Source organism: Crocodylus porosus, unplaced genomic scaffold (assembly GCF_001723895.1).
Source record: "Crocodylus porosus isolate Cpor-Errol unplaced genomic scaffold, CroPor_comp1, whole genome shotgun sequence".
Taxonomy (NCBI): domain Eukaryota; kingdom Metazoa; phylum Chordata; order Crocodylia; family Crocodylidae; genus Crocodylus; species Crocodylus porosus.
Window position 1 is genome coordinate 17,626,633 of NW_017728907.1, and position 24,431 is coordinate 17,651,063.

The window sequence follows — 24,431 nt, forward strand, 5'->3', positions numbered from 1 at the left end:
GCTTCAGATTCTGCCAATTAGGGGGACAGGAATTTGATTTGGCGATTCAAATCACTGTCCCAAATCGATCTGGCCAAATCTGATTCAGATGCTGCCAAATTTCCCAATCACCCAAGCCAGGCCCATCCCCTACCCACTCTCCCAGCCTGGCAATGGCTGCTCTACCCGCCCCAGCTCCTGGCACTTGGGGAAAAAAAAAAAAAAGCCCCAACTCACCAGGTGCTGCCAGGTGGGGGCGGGCAATCCTCGCTGCCACACACTGTGTGGGGGGCTCTGCAAGAACCCCCCGACCCCAACCAGCTGTCCCACATGCCACGGCTCTGACCCTTTAAGAAAAAAACAACCTCCTCCTCCCCCCATTTGCCATTCCTGCCAGGCAGGGGGCAATCCCCGCTGCCCTCCACAAGCCCCCTCCTTCTGACAGGAGCTGGGGCAGATAAATATTAATTTTTTAAAAAAAAAATTTAGGGAGCCCACAGGCTGGATAGAATGGCTTGAAGGGCCAGGTCTGGCCTGCAGGCTGTATTTTGCTCACCCCTGGTTTATGTCCATCTTAAAGAGATCTGGAAAAAGACAACGGCTACTCTTCTGGTTTGTGTTCTCACCAAAAATAAACCTTCCCCCACAAATATATGGCCATGTATACCTTTCTGCAATTTATCATAGTACAGCCCATTCTCTCAGCTGTATTTATTGCAGTGGCTAAACTTTCTGATTCAGGACTCCTTTTAGAGTTCTATTTTTCCCCATTAACTATCTCCACTAAAAAGACATCCCAATCCAGAAAACGTCAAACACTGCAGAAAGCCATAATAAACTTTGTGGGAGTCTACAGACAGTTTCAGAAACTCTGGGCTACTGAATAAGCTTTATTTATATATGGAGTCAGTAGAACATTGCTTAATTAGTGCTAATGATGAGAAAGCCTTAGGAGAACTACAGAATCTTATAAGCAACTAAACATAAAATGTATTGATAAAAAGCCACTTTGCTGCCAGTCAATGCTCATTTTGCGTGCAGGAGAGGAGGATGACAGTCCCAGGGTTTGTGTGCCAGATATACAGAAGTACACTGAGCCAAAGTCACTGCAAATGACTACCATGCAAGCTAATGAGGATTTGCTTCAGGGTTTTTTGCCCCCCTTAAATAAGCTTACAGCAGACAAAAATGTTAACTAAAAATGCCAACAGTTAAACGCAGGAAATTTCTTATGACAATATTTGAAGTCAATGCCAAATCATCAGACTGTCTGCTGTAATGTTTTGGATACACATACACTGTATCTTCTCTCTCTCAGAAACAGCTCTTCTGGAGACAGAGTTATCAACAGCTATGGAAATGGAGCAGTTTTGCCTTAAAGGTAGAATGCAGAGATAACGAGGAAGAGAGGGATCCATCCCCAATTGTGTTCGACTTTTCTTTATATACAAATTCGGGAAACATTTTCAGGGAAGGGAAATGTTGCCAATCTTCTACCAGATCCTGATGTTTTAAGGAGACAGTTTGAGGGGAGGGTCACCCCAAAACAAAAATTGTTCCAGAAGCCTTTCAGGGTTGCATGGCAGAAGCAGGATGATGATGGCAGAACTACTGTGATAACAGATACAGGCTTAAACATTCTAAATTTAAATCACTGAAAAGTTTCAAATCAATTTTGTAAACCATCATATTTATTATTGGGCCAACAAGGTTTTCACCACAGCTGGCAGACTCTGCTCAAAAGAAAGCTCAGATTGGAATAGCAGGAGGGCAAAGATAGAGACACATAAAAGGAGCGCTACGTGGGAAGCCTCCAAAATGCCAACTGTAATAAGTACAACCAGTTTATCCCACGTAACAGCCAAAATTGAGAGAAATTTAAGAACTTATACTGTAGCTGTGTAGTCTAAGAAAGGAACAACATTTAACTTGAAACTGTTGCTTCTGATTCTACTGGTTGGCATTGACTGAATTAATTTTAAATGACATTTGAAACATTTTAGTCCTAATGCCATATCTGTTTCATGAGATTATTTTGATGGCCTTTATTTTGAACATTTTGGTGTAGCACCTTACACGCCTGCACACACTTAAAGGTGTTTTTAAAAGACTTCCAAGCCACTGACTGTTGTCCTTTGTTCCACCCATCAGTTTCAGCTAAATATATAAAGGAATCTCTGACTTAACACCTCTGTTATTCAAATAAACTTTTAACTGCTCTCCCTAAGTTAGGGAGTGTAAAACTTTCACCTAACAATTATGTGATACGTAAAACAAACTGGCCCTATTCAAGAATCTCACTTTATTAATACAAACAACAAATAAAATAATCAGTTCAAGCCCTCACCTCCAGCTTATCTCCTCCTAGGGTCCCTGCCTTGCAGCTGTCCAACCCAGACCTCAGATCTTCTCTCACCCAAGAATGCCACTTCAGTTCCTCAGGATCCCAGAGGGGTAACAAACTGACTGTCCTAATGAATGGGAAGAATCCATTTTATCCTTTTCCAAGAGAATCAATATCTACTAGAAGGATGGGGGATTATGGGTATACATTGCCAGACAATTACAAAGAGCTGAAACAATTCAACTATTGCCCAAAGAAGCACAGACATCTTCTCATGACGGGCTTTGTTTCTTCATGGTGTTATATATTGAGAGAATTTCCTACACCAGCACTGAACATTAAAAAAAATTGTAGAGCTGAGAGAAAGAGAGAGGCAAAAATCACTCCTGCCTTTTGCCAGTACCCTCCTTTCCTTTCTTGCAATCTGTGCATTAAGTGCATTGTCAGAGTCTGATTTCTTTGTCTGGATATCAAAAGGAACCATTTGTGAAATCAAATATGATGATACTACTGTTCCTCCTAAGCTACAAAATTATATTATGCTGACTTGTGGAGAAGCTGTATGAAAGATTCTGCTTCTGTCCCATCAGTAGGTTAACTCTACTGTGCTTTTATCAATATATACCTCAACAATAAGGTTAAGCCAGTCATATCTATACAGGCAAACAGAAATTTCCAGAAGAAAGATGATACCTCAGATAAAAAACAATTGCTCTCGCAAAATTATGAGATATGTTTTGTATCTCTGCACCTCTTACAAAGCTTCTCTTCAAAAGTAAATATAATAATTCCAATCAATACAATACTTTGGATGTACATTCCACCATAAGATCCCAAAGTGTTTTGCAAAGTTGGCCTTGGGTCCCTGTGATTTATGTTAACCCCAGCTCTACAGATGAGGATCCAGGAGTGGCTTACCCAAGTTCACATGTGACAACTTTGGCAGAGACTTGGGAACATAACTTGGATCTTCTGCAACCCACTCTTCATGTGCCTTAACCACAAGAACACAAATGGCTAATTTGGGGGAAAGGGTAGGAAGAAAAGTTTTAAAGATCATTTTAAAACTCCTTACTAATTGTACTTAAGTACAAATATCTACCATGACACACTATCGTGTGCCTTGACCAGTTAGTATTAAATCAGAATCTCTTCTACCAGTTTCTTATGCATTACCATGTGCAGCAACTCTAAGATTACATATGAGAAAAGCAACCTTATCCATTTGAGCTAAGAAGCTGACCCCAAATAACCAACAGAGTATTCATCAATACTTTTATAACCATTTTAAAATGAATACACAACTTAGCTTTAAATTAGAAAAACACATCTAATTATCTGCAGATGGAGACGACTTTGAAGTATTAAGAGTTTAATAGGAAAAAAATCCCAGTACAACCACACAGTCTGAAATTGCAAGGAAAAAAGTCCCAACAGCATCTCTGCAGCTTTTGTTTATTAACTTCCCAATTTCAAATTATGTCAATATTATCCCTAAAAGTTTAAGTTCTTGTGTAGATAAAAGAACAATTCTCTGACTTATTATGGGACCTCTATATGCAGCATCAACAAAACCATTCTATGATTTAATTTTTTGCAGTCAACAGTAGAAATACCAGCCAAAATGTTCTTTGCAGTTCTTAGAGCAATTGTTGGTACTACAAGATTAATCCTGGAACCCTAAATTTCAGGCACTGAGACTGCCCTAAATTCAGAGTTCTGGGAATGCCACACACTTTGGTTGCAGATGGTCCTTAGTCTCTGTCCAGAGGCACTAGATCACATTTATATTCTAGGCTATGTATCAGTTCAGCACTCAAACAGGACCCAGTTAAACAAAACCCATTTCAACTTTAAATAACCAGTATACTTTATAAGCTCTAGCTTCATAGTAAAATGAATAACATTCTAAACTTGTAGTCATTCCAGTTATACCCGTCTCAGTGTCCTAACCAATTTTGATGCCCCCTTTATCTATTTTAGTTGTTTTTCCTTTCCCTGTTTGGGTAAGTTGCATCACAACACAGAAAACACATTTAAGTTTTAAAACAATTATATCAATTAAAAAAAAATACAATTTTAAATGCTAAATTATTGTTTTAACAACAAAAATTCATATTCCCTCATTTCTCATCTTCGCAGGAGGAGAAATTCACTTACCAAAACACATCAGTCACGTGGAAGAAGCCCATTCATAGGGGTTTTTTTTATTTTTACCACACTAAAGGCAAATATATTGAGAAGTCACAAATCCTTGATATAACAGCTCAGCATAAGTGGCCTGCCATGCTAAATGAAGGCCGTTGTGAGGGTCAACACAATACCACAGACTACCTTACTGAGATGGAAGTATGATCACCTGAACTTAATAGAAAGGGAATTCTAGCCCAAAATATAAAAGATGAAAAAAGGAAATAAATAAATAAGTGGGGAAATATTCTTAATGGATATGTTCTTTTTAAGGGGGGCTTCAATACATTATGCAGAAGGGGTGAAAATTGGGCCAAAATATGCCCATAAAATAACAGTTTGATTATATTACCTGAATGCTAAAACACATCTCATGTCCCAAACCTCCTTTTCACCTTTTCTAGACTTACTGAACAGACAAATAGGGTTTCAGAAGCAAGAGACAACTCTTTAGACGCCTGCTTTTACAGTGAGTCATTAAATCTCCAGTAACTGTAACTTCAGTTATCAAGAGGTATCAAAAAGTATCCAAAATCTTTGAGACAGCCCAGTAGGCTTCAAATCAGTAAATTCTAGGGCATGTCACAGGTTCCTAAAGGCCTCTTGTTCAGTAGAACTAAAAGCACCAGACTTACAAGTAAGTCAATCATAAGTCTCTGCCTTTTTTTTTTTTTTTTTTAAACAAAGGCTTTAGACAACTGGGGTGCGTACACGTAAGTGTGGAGGCAGCCCAGAAGCATTGGAATTCTAGCACTTCAGAGCAGACTCAATAAATCTGCAATTACCACGCTCCTGCAGCCACCTGCATATCAAACGAGCTTTAGTTTAAGCACCCCCACACCATTTCTAAGTGTGGGGATACCAATGCAAGAGTTGCAGCCGTGCTTTAATTAGAGTGGCTCTGAGAGCCTCTCTAATTAAAAAAGTGTCACCCCCTTTGCCCCTGGAGCACGGGGAAAAGTGCCCCTGGAGTCTGACTCAGGTAGGCTTCTCAGATTTTCTATACATTTAAAAAAAAAAAAAAAATTATGGCAGCCTTGGCCATGTTATTCTTTCAAGGGCTCTGACAATGCTAAAGCAATTTTCTACATAAATCACTGTAATGCTAACACTGCACTTTATATTCTCAGCTTAAAAAGAAAGCTTTGCACTATTTATTGCCATGGTAGGTGGGGGGTGGGGGAAGCTGAGCTACAATGACTGATCTACCAGAAGTGGGTGGCATAATATACTGAAAATTTACTGCTCAGCCAAAATTTTAGAAAACTTTATATATTTGTAAAGACTGTACAATAAACACCTGTGAGCTAGAAGAAAAGGCATGAATGCAGCTCTATGCATACCATATATTGCAAACATAAAAGCTACTGACTATTATTGTTTTGTACCAGTACATGGGCACATACATTGAAAATTTCTCAAAGACTACCTGCTCTAATCCCTTGAGCAGGTTTTGGTTATACATTCTTCTCTATGAACCTTCATAACCATATTTCTTTGAAACAAACTAGCAAGAGGTGTAATTCTCAGTTGAGAAAGATTATTGCTTCAGAGAGAAGTACCCAAATTTTCTCATCTTAGTAATTATCTTTATTTAACAAAGCCTACACGACCGTTAGAAACAATTTTCATCACAGAATATAGCTACAGCCTCCTGAACACAATACTTCAGCCAAAGTAAACAAAGGCTGCCACCTTGTGGATTGGTGGGTGACTACAGAACTGGCTTATCACAGATCAGTGCATCAACCATGAACACAAAACCTGTAATTGTACAGCCAAGAATTATCTTATTTCATATGGAGAAAAAAAACAGGTATTTTAAGCTTTTAGCATCAACCATAAATTATACAAACAGCATTAAAATGCCTGTTATGTTAATTATATACTTAAAAATACACTACCCTTTTACTAAAAAAAAGTAAAAAGTATTTATAGTTGGGCTTTGTTGTTTTTGTTAACATTGATTTAAGCTTTTATTATTATTACTAGCAAATTGCCCATCAAGAATGATGCGGGGGTGGCAGCGACAGATTGCTGCCACCCACCACCCCACGCCGTCACCACCGCCTCCCAGGAGCAGTGTGAGGGGGGGGGGGCGGGAAGGGGTTGCCCCATTATCCCCTTCCACCAGCACCCCACACTGCCTCTAGGGCTGAAGGAAACAGCTGGGATGGAGTGGGAAGGCGGAGTGCTCCACCGTCCCCACTCCATCCCTGACATTCCCTCCGCCCCCCTCTGTGAGCACCCCATGCCGCCACTCCCTCCAGGAAGCAGGGCCAGACACGCTTGCCTTTCCCGACAGAGAATTATTATCATTTTAATCTTTGCTCCAAAACGAAGTTCTAAGACTGGTGCTCCTCTTCCATTCTGCTTCATGCCTTCAACTACACACTCCCAGCAGGCTTTGCTTTCCTCCACTGCCAGCTCCTTAAATACTACCACTTTCTATCCTGCTACCAAATGTAATTTTATTGAACTTGAAGGTATTTCTAGGGTTGAAAATACTGGAAACAATGTATTATCTTCTTTGGAAACAGAAAACTAACTCTTCTTGAAGAACTTTTTGTTTTAGAACAGGGAGTTCTACAAACAGCAGATTTCTGAAAGTCCTCTGGAAATATGCACAGGAAAGTTTTGCCAACTTGAAACAAAATAATTTATGTCAGTATCTATTATTAATTATATGAGTCTTAAAACATAAAAAAAATAACAGGTCACCTAGATGTTAAAATAATTGTTGCTGTAGCAAAATTAAATTTTAACCATGATTTTAGATCCTCCTTAAAGAAATATGTGAAAAAAACAAAAAAAACCTGAGTATTTTACCAGTGAAGATTGCTTTTAGTTTCAGTATTGAAAATGACTTGTTTTATACTAACATGCTTTATAACTCATCTCTTAAAACAAGTACACTGATAATATTTATTTAAAAATGTGCATTTCAGAAGATTTGACTTTTAACAACCTTTATTAGTACATTGAATCAATACAATTACACTTTTCTGTAATTCTTTTTGCATTACCCTCTATTAGAGGTGCACCGATATATCTGATAAAAGAAAAATTAACATTATTGGCTTTTGTGGCCAGTGGAAACACTAATGTCACCGATAAATATTATATACCTTCTGGCTGAGGCCCCCAGATGCCACATGCATGCACTCAGCAGTATGCATGCACATGGCGAGGAAGGCAGCTGGGCACCATGGAGAGCAGTGCCCTGCAGGTAAGTCTGTAGAGAAGGAGCATGGGGGAGGGAAGGGGTGTAGGAGGGTCACAGCTTGAGGCCCCCATGGTGAGGGAGGGAGTGGGGTAGGGGCTGAGGGGGCTCCCCAGACAGGGTGATGAATAGGACCTTGGGACAGAGAGGGATGGAGCCACAGGCAGCTCATCCACGGGGGGGGGAGGGGGCAGCTCCTGCTGCTGCATGTGCCCCCCCTCCCCCCCCAGATTTGTGCACAGGGCAGATGCGGGATGCCCATTGTGGGCTCAGGGCTCTTCACACTGCTGCTTTTGCCCTGGGGGCTCCACATAGGCTGCATGTCCCGTGCCCGCCTAGCAACAGTGGGCATGGCAAGTTGTGCCTCCTGCGGCCGAATGGGCAGGGGACACATGGCTGACATGGGGCTCCTAGGGCAAACGCAGTAGAGTATACAGCCCTGAGCCCACAGTGAGCAGCCTGCATCCACCCTTACCCCACTCAGCTCCACTCTGGTTGAAAGCATCTCTACATTTAAACGTGGTGGTGGCAGTGCTTGAACTAAAGCTCATTTGATTAGCTTTAGTTCAAGCACCCCCACCATCATCTTTAAGTGCCAGGACACTGATTCCATGGATGCTGCCCGCAGCTGTCCCCGGTCTGGGTCATTGCCCTGGCCTGGCAGCACCTCCAACTCCAGCCCCTGCCACACTCCCTCCCTCACCCTGGGGGCCTCAATCTGCCCCTCCCGCCCATACCCCTGTCACCCACCAGACCCCTTCTCCTCTACAGACTTACTTGAAAGGGAGCTGCTCTCCACTGCCCAGATGCATTCCTGTAAAATCAGTTATCAGATCGGCATAGGCCAATATGGCTGGTTAATAACTGGCGATAACTGTCAGCCAAGAAAATTCTTTATCAGTGCACCCCTACCCTCTGTTTTAAAAAAAGCGTTTGGGGTTTTTTCTTTCTTAAGAAAGCCCTTCACCATTACTTTCACCCATTCAAATTTGTCACTTTTCTACTACCTTGCCCATGTTTATATCATGCTAATCCCTTTTAAGGATATATTTAAATTGCTTTGTTGAATTTAGGCACAAAAAAGTCCTAAACAGCTGACCAACAAAAAGTGAGCACCTATTCAAATACTCTGGCTCAAATCAGGGTTTATGGTAGAAACATCTGAAATAGTAGATCAGCTTCTGTTTGGGTCAAACTACTAAGAACAGAATTAGATTTAAGAGACTGACACAGGTAGAAAGGGACCACAAATTCCAGAATTTTAAACAGCTGCAGAAGTATTCTTTTCACCCAAACATCTCTGCCATCTTCAAAAAGTGAGATTTATGGCCCTTCCAACATTTTCTAACAAAATATTACAATAAAGCTGTTCTTGCAATAAGTCAAAAGGAAGAAGGGAAAAAGGAGAACAAGATACCATCCAAGCTGAACACAATAGCTAAATAATCTTGTCTACACTGCAGGATGATTTCCATCTGCATTTCATTGCAATCACTGTGAACTCAATCAGTGCAGGTTAAATTATGTCACATGGGTGAACTGATCATCATAGTCTGGTCTCCATGACTAATTTAGCCATTACATATTCTAGCTATATAATGCCATAGTTAAGGAATCAAAGTTGGCATCTCTCCCTCTCTCCACACACACATCATTGTGAAAATGCACCAAGATTTCTTCACACAATACCTAAATATATTTGGGATTTCAACACATTCAGGGGGGCCTAACAATCTCTGCATGGTCCAGTGCTTGGGGGCACTAACCTGGGACTTGGGAAACCCAAATTTGATTAATTATCCCCTTACAGAATTCCTGAGTGATGCTACAGCAAGTAAGCATCTCTGCAACAGTTCTCCATGTATTAAAAGGTAAAAAAAGGTCTCTCTCTACCTTGCAAGGATAAATACAATTAAAATGGGAAGTACTCAGTTACTATGGTAATGGGACCTATATATGAAGTATGATGAAAGAGACATTTCCCAACTGACATGGTACAACATTGACAGAATTTTTTTTTTACTCTTCCAATCATAGCAAAGCAATTGTGTCCTTCAGCAGCATCAAATCATTTTAAAGATTTTAACTAGAACCTCTCCAGACTTGGAAAAAATTCAGACTTGGTAAACCTACAACAACTTTGCTATATATTTTTGGTTATCAAAGCTGAAAGCTCCAATGATGTTTAACTGAACAGATTTTTTGGCAAAACTGCTGATGTCAACTGAAGTAGGAGCTTCAATACAAAAAGTTCACTGATGGATACTTTATAAACACATCTTTAAATTTCTATCAAATATATTAAATGCAGAGAATAAACAGCCTTTGAAAGCCTTCTGCTTTTTGTTTTCTACATGGAGATTACAGAATTTCAGTGGTACCTCAAGAGGTTTGGATCTCATGTCTTGACAGGTGTCTGTTAAGATAAAAATTACAAATGTACCAGTCTACTTTTATAGGTCAGAAGCAACCAATGAATTTACAAAACCTTTTGGGAAACCCATCACTATAATGTCAGAGATAAAACAAGCTTCTACAGCTTTTTGCACCTTATCGAATTCATTGCATTTAAAAGAAGAGTTCAGTACTCTCAAAGCAAAATAACCATCAGCCTCCTGTGATCACCTACAACATATTTCTTACCTGGATACTATGCTGGAGCCATTATAGAGGTCACTAGCATAAGACAGTGTTGCCAAGGGTCGGACGGAATTGTAGCGAGTAAACTTGGATAGGCACTCCTGAAATTCATCCAGCTGGCTTGTAGTTCTACTGTCATCTAGAGAAAGACAGCAAAATTGCAGAAGATGGAACAGACAGCATAAAATAAAGGTAAACAAAAGTTTAACAGCAAAAAAAAAAAAAAGAATACTGAGTTCTAAACAGTCATATGACATAATTTAAGCAGTATGTTTGGGAATGGTTCCTTTTCACAACTAAAATTTGTTAAATTTCTTTCACCCCCAACATACACTTCTAGAACTTAATGCACATTCGCTCTCTTGATTCAGTCCTTGCAATAGTATATTGGTGAAGTGATTATGCTTCCTTAAAAACCACGAGCATGCCCTTCCCTTGTGCAGAAAATATTCCCAATTTTAGATAAAGTCACACCTTTATCTAAACCACAGAGATTACTAATATTTAAAGCTGAAAGCTTATTACAGGGAAACCTACCTTAAAATGTAAAAAATGTATATGGTTCCAATATTCAATAGGAGTGAATATGTATTACTCTCCCTTCTCCCAATACAGTAGACTTATAAGAGTCAGCTACACCCAAAAAACAGACTTGAAAAAGGTTTCCTTCTCTCTTCATAAATCATAAGAGATAATTAAATTGTGTGGGATGAGAAACTGAAAAGTATCTGATTTATAAACTCAGAGAAAGATATGACCTTCCGTAAAGAAGGAAAAATGTTGTTTAAAAAGCAATGACAAATATATTGTGGACAAATGAAACGACTGCAAAAGAAGATTTAAAAAGTGCAGCAAAAAAGAATTAAAATAATTCCCAAATTTCTCATGAGTCGCAGCTTTTGTCATTTGGAATATATTTTAACATTTTGTTTTTTAATATTTGCTATAGAAGAAATTACTTAATGCAGTGCAATACAAATGACTCAATTTCAAAATACGATTGGGTACCAAAAATGCTGAGAATACATAGAGCCTTCAGTGTTGCAATACACACCTGACTCCGCCTTCCCAAACACGCCCAAAAGGAATATCTTGTTTTTCCTTTCTGCATCAAACAGATGCACAAACATTTCAGCTACACACCCTCCTCACCCCCAAGAATAAACATTCCATGAACCATTTACTAGTGATGGATTCAGGGTTTAAAGGTGAAGTCAGGCTCATTTTCTCAGAACTTTCCAAACGGCTTATGCATGAAGAGATCAGGAAAATGCCATATCTTCCTTCCTTTCTCATACAAAATAGAAAGGAAGAACCCCCACCACACTGCCTTTCACTCTCCCAAATTCTGTTCCCTAGAAATCAAGTATTTCACTCTTAGATCTTCATCTGCACTGCAATGCTAATAAGTGAAATTTTAGTATTTATGTCTATAAAAGGGAAATCAAGACAAATAGTCAAGGCATTTGAGGAGACAGGCATATAAATCTCCTATCTCCTTCAGTGCTCATTTCACCTTTTGATTTAAAAAATACCTTCCTTTTATTTAAAGTAGATCCATACCAAACTGTTTTGGGGAAAGCTTTGGAAAGGCAAAAGCATGCGAATGGCAACAGGTCTTCTTCAAAAGAAAATTCTATTCAAATACCAGACAATAGAGCAAGCAGAGAAAGTAGCTACTACTCTTCTTTCTAATCTAGAGATCAAGCATGTCATCCTTCTTTCATATATTTCATGACTGGAAAATGGAAAGCTATTTCTCAAGATTTTTTGTCTGTCAAAGTGCAAGGCATTTTATAATTAAAATTATATTTCTTCACCGCTCATTTGAAGCAATCACTTGAAGCGTTGCATAAAGCATCCATGTCCACTTTAAATGCCAGTTATGACACCATTTCTTTCTACTAAAAATGCTTAAAATAATCAACAGCAGATCTTCAAGGAGAGTGCTGAGTTTTTGTTTAACAAAGGATTGTTCTGCCTAATGAGATATCACACTCTACTCTGCCTTGACCTATGGGGAAAAAAGCACTGCACTGTTGTACGCACATTCTGCTACATCAGTCCTCCCTAGAAGGAGCATTAACACATACTATCAATACTACAGATGAATCAAACACCAATCACAGCTCTGACCATGTTGCCAGCTGTTTTAATTTATTTAGGGAAATCATGAATTTAACAAACATCCATTAGTCATCAGCCAAAGTATCCAGAGGCCCCAATAATCACATCAGATAGCAGAAGTTTCCAGGCATGGAGCTACAGTGCACGAATCCTCTTTTGTTTAATTGCAGCAGCAACTAGAGTTAAAATAATACACCTTCCACTGAAGCAAGGAATAATTTAAACACAAATGTTGGTAATTTTCTATTATGTAAATTTTTGGATAGGCCTGACATTTCAATAGAGACCATTACAAAAATCAAAAACAAAATCTAAACAGAAAAGTGAAACAGTTCTGGCACTCCAAATGTACTGAAGAACATAAGGGAACCTTAAGAGGTGGGAGAAGGGAGGCAGGAACGACATGAAAGTTTTGGAGGATTTTTTTTTGTTTGGGAGAAATTGACATTTTTTGTCTCTCAAATCCTCCACAGCAAGCGTGCCAGCCTTATACCTGGAACACCTGTAGATTTTCAGCTTACCGGATAAAACACCTGTAACTTCAAATTTGAAGAGAAGTTGTTTCATGTTATGACTGTCAGTGCTATTGGCAGGGTTGATATGCACCTTATATATAGAACAGAAGCTTTTGAGAACTTGACCTCACTTGATTAGTACTGCTGGAGAGAGTGGGGGGAAGGCAGCCAGGCTGCAGTCTCCCTCATACTTAGTAGCCAGTTCACTATGTGCAGGAATATGCCAAGTTACCTTCCCACCCTTGTTGTCAGTAGCTTTTGGGTTGGAATTTATATGCACTAGTGAGAGTGGGAAAAACAAATAAACAAAAAACCTCCACTCATCCAAAGTTTCTCGAACATTTTTATGTCTCAGTACTGTATGTTATTAAAAGAATATATTGGAGAGAAACAACTACATCTTATCGTTCATAGGAATGTTGTTTCTTCCATGCACTGCCTTGTATATACATACACCCCTTGCGTATTTTCTGACAGTGGGATTTTATTTCCTACATTTAAAAAACACAGCCGAGATTGAATGAGAAACTTTATGCTATCAGCCAACCTAGGTGCGTGAGCATGTAAGAGAACTTGGAGAGGAAAGTAAAACGTACTCTCAAGGGCAAGTCAATTTATGATGCTTGGATTATAGAAACATAACTGGAAGCACCTCAAAGATTAGGCATCATACTTGTTACTGCAAAATAAATTTACCTGTTACACGAGTCATCCTGGTAGAAAAATAGCACTGCTCTAGGTCCTCAAAATGAGCCGTAAGCCTCTTCCGCCTCGATGCCAATGTACTATTATACCAAGGTTGCTTTTTGGTCTGAGTAGAGAACAGAAAAACACTTATTAAAAAGAGGCCTGGACCTGACTTTATCCCTCTTGGTAGGGTTTGTACAAAACAGAAACAGTTTACAGATGCAACCTTTTATTTTAAGAGGTTTATGGTTCTGAAAATGACTAAAAAAAAATTTAATAATAATAAATAAATAAATAGATCACACCTTATTACTACATACAATTTCTTAGGTCTTATGCCCCAAAACTGACTAGAAAAATTCAGTCTAATCAGGTCACTTTGGATCCTATCCCTACACTCCAGAAACTGTGCGTCATCCACAAATGTGCACTCAGTCCAATTATCCAAATCATTAATGAAAATGTTGAATAATATTAGTCACACAGACCCCTGGGGAATCTCACTTGATACCTCATCCCAACTAGATATTGAGCCACTGTGAACTACTTGCTGAGTGTAATGATTCAATCAGTTATCTTACAATGATTCAACCAAGATTCAAGTTTGTATTTCCTTAACTTGTTAATGAGAATGTTGTGGGAGATGGTGTCAAAAGCCTTGCTAAAAATCAAGGTATACCACATCCACTGCTCTCCCCTTATCCACAGAGACTGTCACCTAATTACAGAAATAAGTTAGATTGGTCAGGCATGAGTTGCTCTTAGGTGAATCTATGCTGACTGTTCCTGATCACCTCCTTGTCTAGGTGTTTCACAACAGATTCCCTGAGGATCTGCTCCATGATCTTTCTGGGTATAGCGGTCAGGCTCACTGCTCTATCGTTCCCCAGATCCTCCTTCTCCTTTTTAAGAAGACAGGCACTATCTTTGTCCTTTTCCAGTCATCCAAGACCCCATACCCAACCTTCACAAATTCTCAAAGAAGATCGCCAATGTCTCTGAAATTACCTCAGCCAATTCCGTCAGTGCCCTGGGGTGCATTCCATCTGGCCCTGTTGACTTTAAACCATCCCTAACCTGATCTACCATCACTCCAGGCTCCTTGTCTCCACCCCTACCTCTGCTGTCAACTGCACTCATCAGCTGGTAGTTGCCCCTATTTGTGAAAATGTAAGTAAAAAAAGGCATTAAATATTTCATCTTTTTCTGCATCACCCATAACTAGATTGCCTTCTGCATTCTGTAAGGGACCAACGGAATTCCTGGTCTTGCTCTTACTTCTGAAATCCCTACAGAATCCCTTTTTATTGCCTTTTATGTCCTTTGCCAGCTGCATCCCAAATTGTACCTTGTTCTTTCTAAATTTTCTTCCTGCATGCTCAAGTGATAGTATTATACTCTCCCCTAGTACTATGACCAAGTTTACACTTTTTATAGTATTCCTTTTCATGTTTCAGCTCCTTGTAGAAACTGCTGTCTAGCCAGGCTGACCTCCTCCTGCACTTCCCATTCTTTCAACTCATTGGAACAGGGCTGTAATTCATGGGCTGAAGCCTCAGGCACAAGACTCAGAAACCAACTCACTAATAAAAACAACTAGGAATCCTTGGGGGGAGTCACAGGATTACACTACTGAAGGGTACAGATACTGCAATATCATTGCCTTGCCTCACCTATCACCTCTCTCAAACAAAAGAAAATATACAGAATAATACCATCCAGTTCTCCAGGCAAGAACTCTCAAAAAAATGGATTTTCTTATAAACACTTTCTTCAAAAGAACAAAAATTATGTTAGAAGTATTCCTGCTCTTTATGAAATTCCCAATCAGATAAAAGCAAAAGGAGAGATCTATTATGACATTTTTAAGTTCCAAGGAAGGCTTCGATACAGAATTAAATTTATCTAAAGTTTAGAAATACTGCAGCTGAAGTCTGGAAAAATTATCAATCCTGTAGAATCAATAAAAATTGTGAGGGGACAACTTTCATAAAACAAAATGAATGTTTTGAACAAGTTCACTGAAGTAATAGAAAAAAAATAATAGTTCTTTCTTTCCTCATATTTATATTACTGGTAAAAATAGGAAATGTCTTTGCTGGAAGAAGAATAACTCATTCCTTTAGCTTTTATATAAAAGAAAAATGTATACATTAAAAAAAACTTCACTCTATTATCTCTGAATAAACACATACAAAACCTAATTAAAAGTTCCCTCATTCCTTCGTGAATCATTTCATAAGTTATCACTGGACATAGGCAAATAAGGTTCTATTACATGGGAATGTGCAAACCACGAAGACTGAAATCTTGGCTCCACTGAAGTCAACGGGAGCACTACAAAAAAATTACAATATTCATTCATATGCATAAACACATACCCTTGATTTAGAGAAAGCAGCAAAAACTCCAGATGTAACCTATCATATAAAAGCTATGGCTGTAAGCTAACTGCATAAATGACATGTTCAGGATTTCAGCTACACACTGACTGCATGTATGCCCAAAATAGCTGGTATCATACTGACAGCAATATAGACTTAAAAGACATCTAACATAGTGTAAGCATCTTTACTTCACTGCAGTCTTGACAACAACAGAAACATGGTTATTTTATCCTAGTAGCATCTTCATGTTACTAACATGACTTGGACTGCAAGAGTTTCAAGTATTAAACAACCAGGCTCAAAATGGCTGCAAATATCATACAGCAATCACTTCAGTCTCAAGGTGAGAAGCTGCCTGGAATAAGAAGAGCTAATAATAAACTAATCCTGAATTTGCTAGGTGGCTCCAGTCCATACAGAGATGAAATCAATTATGTTAGGTAGTTCACCTAATAAGCAGTACACACCTGCTTGATCTTACAAGGCAAATTCCACTCCAAAAAAGGTCTCAGACTGGTTCACAACTGCTCCACTGTGCTAACAATCAATCTGCATGAACTCTTGATCAGAAGCAGAACAGCAAAACTCTCAGCTGCTCCTATTCTAACCAAGCATCAATCAGCTTCAAGGCAAGAAAATCTGCTTTATGGCTACTCAATTAGTTACCAAGCTATGCTGGAAATGATGACAGGGAGAAGGATCGGGGAAAGGCAGTTGTAATGAATAAGCAGCTGGCCAAAAGGCTTGGCTAGGTGGAGGGGAGGATGATGCAAAATGATACCCTCTCACCAACTTGAAAAACCAATGATTAGGGGGAAGGCTCTGCAGTCCAAAATCCAAACAATCTAAGGAGTAAGGAGAAGCTGTTTAACTCTAGGGAGAGCTATGCTGTACAGAAACCATGAGCAAGAGACAGCACCTCATGTCAGGTGCCAAAAAACAGGTTTCCCTCTCCTGTTGGAGACTATTAAAGAAAGCTGAAGACCCTGGCAATCTTCAAAAGACATCTTGACACCCATCTTGCTGGGGTCATCTGACTCCAGCAGTCTTTCCTGCCCAAGTGCAGGGGGGCCGGACCAGATGATCTGTAAGGTCCCTTCCAGCTCCTAACAACTATGAAACTATGAAATCTGTTATTGGGGCAGGCAAAATGATAGCTCTGGCTGGTGGCCAGACTCCATTTCCCAGCAGCCCCTGCCCACATCATTGAGGCCAGCCTCCATGGAAACCACAGCAGCAGTGGAGATGGGACAGTGAAGGCCCAGGGTTTCCATGGAGACAGGCCCCAGCAGCACTGGCAGGGAGCATGGTTGGGTAGGGAGCTGCTCTGGGGTTGGGGCTGGGATCTTACAGCAAGAAGATCTCTGCACCCCTGCCTGGGGCACACAGGCAACATACCGCAGTTCTGCCCTGGCTCTGGGCCATGCTGTCATTGCTGCAAGAGCCTGGCCCCAGAGCAGCTGCTCACCCAGACATGCACCCTGCCAGCCCCATGCTGTCAAGACTGGCCACATGGCTGCAGGGTCTCCATGGAAACCAGCCACAGCGACATGGGCAGGGGCTGCTGGGAAATGAAGTCCACTAAAACCTGATGTAGGATTAAAACCTGTTATAACAGGCATAGGATAGTTTGGACTTAGAGACACTTGCCTCCTTGCTGTCCCTGAAGCCCATGCAAGTGCTTTGAACTTTAATTAGCTGCTGGCTAGGTTATGAAAACTGAGAAAGCACTTCAAATCCTCTAGATGAGGGTATCTGTTTGGAGCACCAAGCGAGCAAGAATCATGTCACCACCTAGACTCAAACAAGCCACTGTAGAGAAAGTTGGTGTTTCAGTGACCCAACATCCCATGGGATTTCCCATTTACAGAAAGCATAGCAAAGCACTGCAATTACTTCAAATACCTGGAGCAATTCACTGAATTTTTAGAGTTTGCTGCATCTCATCACACTTGAACCTCACTCAATGTGAGAATTACAAAGAAAGAACTGGGAAGTAAAGGCAGCACTGTCTTTTAATTTTAAATGTTATAGATTGAACAGAAACTTCCAACAAGGAAAAATGTATCAGTTCTGCATACAACCTCATCATTTCTATCTTGAAAATGAAAGGTATTAGAGGCTAAAATATTCCATCTAAGCCCTCAGATCATAGATAACGTGTGCACACACACCTGGCTTTTGAATATAGTACTGTACGACTGTATAAAATAAAAACAGTTATCCTTGAAGAACAAGTTTCTACATCTGTCAACAGAGCAATGCCCATTGAGGTGTGAAAAAGAAAGCCATGATGTCCATTTCAGTATAGTACTGTATCTTACTTCCAGCAGTGCCTAACATGATTTTACCAAGACTGATCATTAACAAAACAGGCAGTCTGGTTTTCTACCTTTATTTTCACCATAGATTTCTTTTTAAGATTAAAAATACCTTTAAACTAACTATTTCTTTGCATTTAAAATTATTTCCAGATTTCCAATCTAAAAATACATTAGAGTTTAATTAGCAATTTACATTTTAGACAGAGAAGATCTTAATATATTCAAGGGCACAAACTTATGCTCATGTTAATAGACTGTCATGCGTAACGACTGAAAAACAAAGAATTATTTTGAGGAGGAAGGTTATAAATAGGCAGCTCCTTTCTGCTTCAGAAGGCAAAGTCAAACTATTAAGACGAGTAGCATTAATGCAAAAAAGATATCCCAACAAATAAATATCAAGCTAGGTTAAAACTCTGAACATAAACTCTGCACTCATATTTTGCATAACCTTTAGAAAACAGGAGATGCAAGGTATTTATAAAAAGACAAATCACCATGGTATCTAGGTATCATGAATGACAGGCGTACATGGACCAGGAAGAGAATATCCTCCACTCAATTAAAAACTTACAGCTGATTTTACATGTTAAAAAGTCTACAAGAATGCCAGTTCATGATTTATTTCACAATGCATTATTTACACCAATTTATTCTTTAGCTTATTTTCCCCAACATTTAAGATTGAAAACCGTTATTACCTGTACATTTGACCAAAACACATTAACAATTCAAGTGTGATGAGATGCCCAATCACAGGGTAAGGACACCTAGCGAGTTAGCCAAGAATTTGCCTATATTAGAGGTTTTACCTCAATAAATAAATCAATTAAATTTGAAGTCTTAAAGGACAGATGTCCAAAAACATATCTGTTGTGTCCTAGATGTTATCCAAAACTGATCAGCATATCTGAATCAGCTTACATGGTTCAGTAAGTCATGTCTCCCCTCCCAAATGCTTCCGGTAAAGAGGAATTAAGCCTCAAACAAACTGCGCCCCGCTCCATTTAAAATGACCATAAAAGAAAAATTAGCGTTGAAAGCAAAAAAAACCTGAGATAGTTAAATTTATTGCATCAGTTCTCCTGTGCAAAGAATACGTCCCTAACTGAATCTGGATTCATGAACATATGCAGTCATTCTTTTAGTTTCTGCCCTGAATAAGCATGTGACTTTTTAAAGATTCAGATTTATAAGAATGTGTTTGATCAATGTTCTGGATATTGAAAACATTATTTTTGGCTTTTTTGCAGAGATCTATGCATTACCTTACCTGAGAACTGCCACTGAACCCTGGAGGCTGGCTGTATTCCGTGGAATCAATAATACTACTGTAAAACCAAGAGAAACAGAAAACCTGCTTAAAAATCACTGTGCACTTATCCTCTATCATTTTCAACCTGTTTATTTTCCCTATTACATTCAGGAACAGACTTGTTTAGAAATTCATCCTACAGGCACAAAACACCAAGACTTTTTTTTAAAATACAGAATAATGAAATGTCTGCTAGAGACGAAGGGGGGATTATCCTTATGCTTGCAAGAAATTCCACCTTATTGTTAAATGCATTTCTCTCAGAATATAGTTAAACATGGTAGTGTTCCACACAAAATGCAAAGACAATTATACTCTTTATTTTAAACACTGTGCATATGGCATGTGCTTTTTTTAAACGCATGGTATTACAAAATAATTGTGCAAGAAAACCTGCCATCCAAGAGGGAGTTATTACTATTTCATGGAGCCCAGTATAACAGCATGAAAGTAGGAGTCACAGAAATTGGCTGCGGGTGGGGGGGGAGGGGGGGAAGGGGGCGGTGAAGTGATTTCTGTTTCAAACACCACTGGCTCTCAGCCTTTCTGAACTTGAGGCACTCCTCACTGGGTTCAAGACATCCCCCCCATAACTTCTGCTAATTGAGTAGCCCCCACTTTCAAAATCTAATTTATATATCATGGTTCTTGCTTCCTTGCAGAGAAGATGGGCCGTGGCGGTGAGCAAGCAGAGACAAGCCTGAGCCTACACTTATCTTCTTATCTCCTCACAGATCAGGGTACCCAGGGTCCATGATCACTGCATTAAAGCACACTAAGAAATCATTTATCCAAGTCTGTATTAGACTGGGGTACAAGTTGTGAAGTACAGCTTTAAGCCTGAAAATATTCAAACCAGAGGTACAGCACAGGCATATTTCACTGCATATTTTCCCAGTTTTTCTTGCATGCAATTTTAGTAAAGTACCAAGTTGCTTTCTTTCAGAATTTTATTAAGAAAACAAGGCAAGAGAACAATAACCACGTTTTTTAAAAAAAGCTTTTAGTGCCCAAGTTCAGGAACTGAAGCAGAGGCGTAATGGGATGTCTGATCAGTCTGGGTGGTAGCACTGCATGGAGCAGCAGCATCGGTTGCAGTGCTGGTAGCACAGTGGCAGCTGGTCTGACAGCACAACTGACACTATTTTTGCACCTACGCCAAGGCACCAAAGGTTGGTCTCTTGCTGACCCCCCCTTTATTATGCCACTGTGCTGAAGTATACATTCTTGAGCTTAAGTGGCCCAATTCTGAAAATTACTAACTCCCTTTCCCCTCTGCAGCATCTGACGACTTGAGTAGGAGTTACTGGATTTTCAACACTTTTGCATATGGGAACAATTAATTGGTCATCTAAAAAGCAAATTTAGAAACTGAGCTTTAAGTACGCCTACTTGAAAATCCTGCCTATAGTACTTAAAACGATATGCAAATCCTTCCATCTTTTAATTGTCAGCCTTTACTTGTTTATTTAATACAGGATAGCATTTTGAATGTTAAATCTTTAAATACTTGCATATTTTCCACACAAAGGAATGGCATCAGAAAAAATTATTACAAAAATTATCTTGCAAATGCCACGGCTATAAACATTTTTTGAAAGTCTTGTTTTCACCTAATTATTCTATCACTTATTTACTTTTGGTATTTCGTTTACCTTGGAGTAAAGAGAGGTTGTTATATAACAGTTTTTGTCAGCTTCATTTTTACGTTCTGATGTACAGCATACGGCTAGATATAAACAATGTTACTAGTGAAGGCTGCAGGATTTTTTGTTACTATTTATTATTGTTATAGGAAACATTTATTTGACTTGATTTGGTTAAAATAGAGCTCTGTACAGACACATGTCCTTGTCTTAGTTGCAAAGATTCATCAGTCATGTTGACATTTTGTGCATGATAAGAGTACCGATTAACTAGAACAAGCATTTCAGCCATCTGTAATGCCAGGAAGACAAAATATTGGTAACTAATATTTTAGTCCTCAACTTAAATATTAAATTTAAGAACATATTAGAGATAAACGGGCACTCATGACAGCAGTGAAATTATTTTTACATACCACTCTAACTTCTAAAGAAGTCAAAGTGATGAGTTCTTACCAATTACTCCATTGAAACTATAAATAATAAAGATATACATGAAAGAAATATCTTCCAGGAAGATACCCATTTTGTACTGTATCTTTGGGGAGGAAAAAGTAATGGGCTGTTTCAAGCACATTCAGGGACAATGAACTTTAAATCAGGACAGAGCCAGAAAAAAAAAAAGAAGTAATGAAACACAGCAGTTCCTGTAGATGGCAATAAGAATGAGATGCATGGTTGGAAAATAAGGAAAGATATGCTGCTGCTAGAGAAAGGTAGAGAGAAAATTAACAGCAACACATGCAGATTTAGAGTGTCTAGTATTATTTTGCCACAAGTCTTCTAGATGAAAGGCTTCCAGAAATGCAGAAATAATTCCCCTAGCCCGAGACAGATAAACCAGCTCTGCACAATACTCAAAGGGTGAAGCTGAAGCTTGTTCGGTTAAAAAAAAAGACAAAGTAAACTTAAAATGAAGGTCCTATTTACAAGCCTTCCTAATATTTAGAAAAACACAACTGTGATTAACAAACGCAGCTACAGTCATTAATAAAGCACATTATAAAGTCTGAAAGTAAAAACAAAAAAGCAACAGGTATATTGGCCTGCAGGTGGCAAATAAAGAAAGAATGAACAGATATGAAGGAATTAGAGAAAATAGGCAAAAAACATTGTTTGAACAAGCGAACATCAGGATAATATTAGGGATGTGCAAAGCTTCGGTCCCCGCTTTGATTCGGTGGCTGAATCTATGAAACCAAATCGAATCAGATGACCCTTTAATCTCTCCGTATCAAATCAGAACCCTCCAAATAGATTCGGAAAGATTTGGAGATTCGGAATAGAGACAGCTTTAAATGTTTTTTCTACATACCTTTAGGTACCGGGGGCTTGTGAGTGATGGGATGGTGGGGTGCATGGACTGTCCCACAAGAGTGTGGGGGGCTCCCCAGTGCACTCGTCAGCAAACCCAGAAGTGGACCAGAAGCACTTCTGATCCACTTCTGGGTCTTCCAGGGAGCTCGCTGGGGCCCCTCCTGCACCTCTCCAGCTTGGTGACTGGTGCCTCCCAGGTCTGCGGGGGGTGGGGCACCTGGGGTCCCCCTGCAGCCAAATCACCAAGCCAGGGAGGTGGGGGGGGTGGGATTGTCAGCATGTTCTCTGGCAGACCCGGAAGTACTTTTGGGTTTGCCGCCGAGCACATTGAGGGCCCCCTCCTGCATTTCTGTGGAATGCTTCATGTGCCCCAGCATTGCAGCGATCACAAGTTGCACCTGCTACCTCAAGGTATGTAGAAAAAACATTTAAAGCTGTGTCTGTATCACTGGTTCTATGAATCAGCACTGAATCTTCAGATCCAGATTTGGCCAAATCAAATCCAGGACAGTGATCCAAATCAACAAATTGAATCACTGTCCCCGATTCGGGCCGAATCTGAATCAAATAGGGCCCGCTTCATACACCCTAGATAATATTATTTTTTAATTGGGCATCTTTCCCAGGAACTTGGGTTAGAATGATTACATTTATTTGAGAAACTAAAGCTACAAGAAAACATTAGCTATACATTTCTTACATGCACCTACTCACCACCCAAGAGGCACATTGTGTTGGTTGGTTAGGGAAAAAAATTTCTTTCTGAGAAGCATTTGTTCTCTTAGCCCTTAATAATCCCACTCATCACCAATTCTATTTCCATTTGTTAATACATAAAAAACAGGAACCCTTAGCTCAGTAAACAAGTAATGTACTATTACACCACTTGATGTTTCATCATTTCTGGTAGAAATGCATTTTACAAATTTGGTTTCTTTTTGGCACATACCGAGTACAAAGCAAGCAGTTAAGTTACAACAATGTGTCTTCTGTAGTTATATCTATAGAAAATTCAAGGCCTCATTTTCATGTTAGAAAGCATGGCTATGAATACAAGATAGAGAAAGAACCACTTTTTGGCTAGGTGTGCTTATATGTTTGTGCTGAAGGAGGTTAGGGCTGGGGGGGAAAGAAGTGAGGAATATGTAAAAAGAAGGAATAAGTTGTTATTCAAGCAGAAAACAAATTTTAAAAAGGAGGCTTGGTGGAGGAAGCCAGTGATTCAGAGGCAGAAGTAAATTAAAGGCTACATCAGACAGGAACTAGACAAGGAACTGGTGGATCTAAAAGTTCAAGCAGAGGGAATACTGCAAACATACATACAAAATAGATTTTTCCATCATCAGCAAATATTTATGGTAACCTTGTACTGTTTTATAAAATACATTAGTAAGGAATTCTCACCAGATGAAGTTATAACAAGAAATTAAGTATGTGAACAAGATATGCCCTGGTTTAAAAACACATCATTTTAATTCATATGGAGATGTTCAACTTCCCTATAATTAAACAACACATTTGAACATGGAAATGATTATAAGTATACTTTAATATGAGATAATATATTTATATTTCATTCTTAATGGTTCATTGCATCTCTAAAAATGTGCTTTAATATGACATATTTCACTTAACAGAGAACCAGAAGAGTCAGCACATTTTGAAACTCCCATCAATTATTCTGTAGCATTCTTTCCAAGGAAACATCAAGATTACAATTTTTGAGCTGTTCACTAA

At 39.2% G+C, this 24,431-nt stretch overlaps 1 protein-coding gene across 1 annotated transcript in view; it reads right to left on the reverse strand.

Moving 5' to 3' along the window:
• The window catches only part of RFWD2 (ring finger and WD repeat domain 2), a gene marked incomplete at its 5' end in the record, with an annotated part of 205,772 nt that overhangs the window by 133,530 nt on the left and 47,811 nt on the right, over positions 1-24,431 (reverse strand). Inside the window, 3 exons of the mRNA XM_019530579.1 lie at positions 10,380-10,515; positions 13,715-13,829; positions 19,690-19,747. Coding sequence (XP_019386124.1) covers positions 10,380-10,515; positions 13,715-13,829; positions 19,690-19,747 — 309 coding nt within the window. The remainder of the gene's footprint in view (positions 1-10,379; positions 10,516-13,714; positions 13,830-19,689; positions 19,748-24,431) is intronic.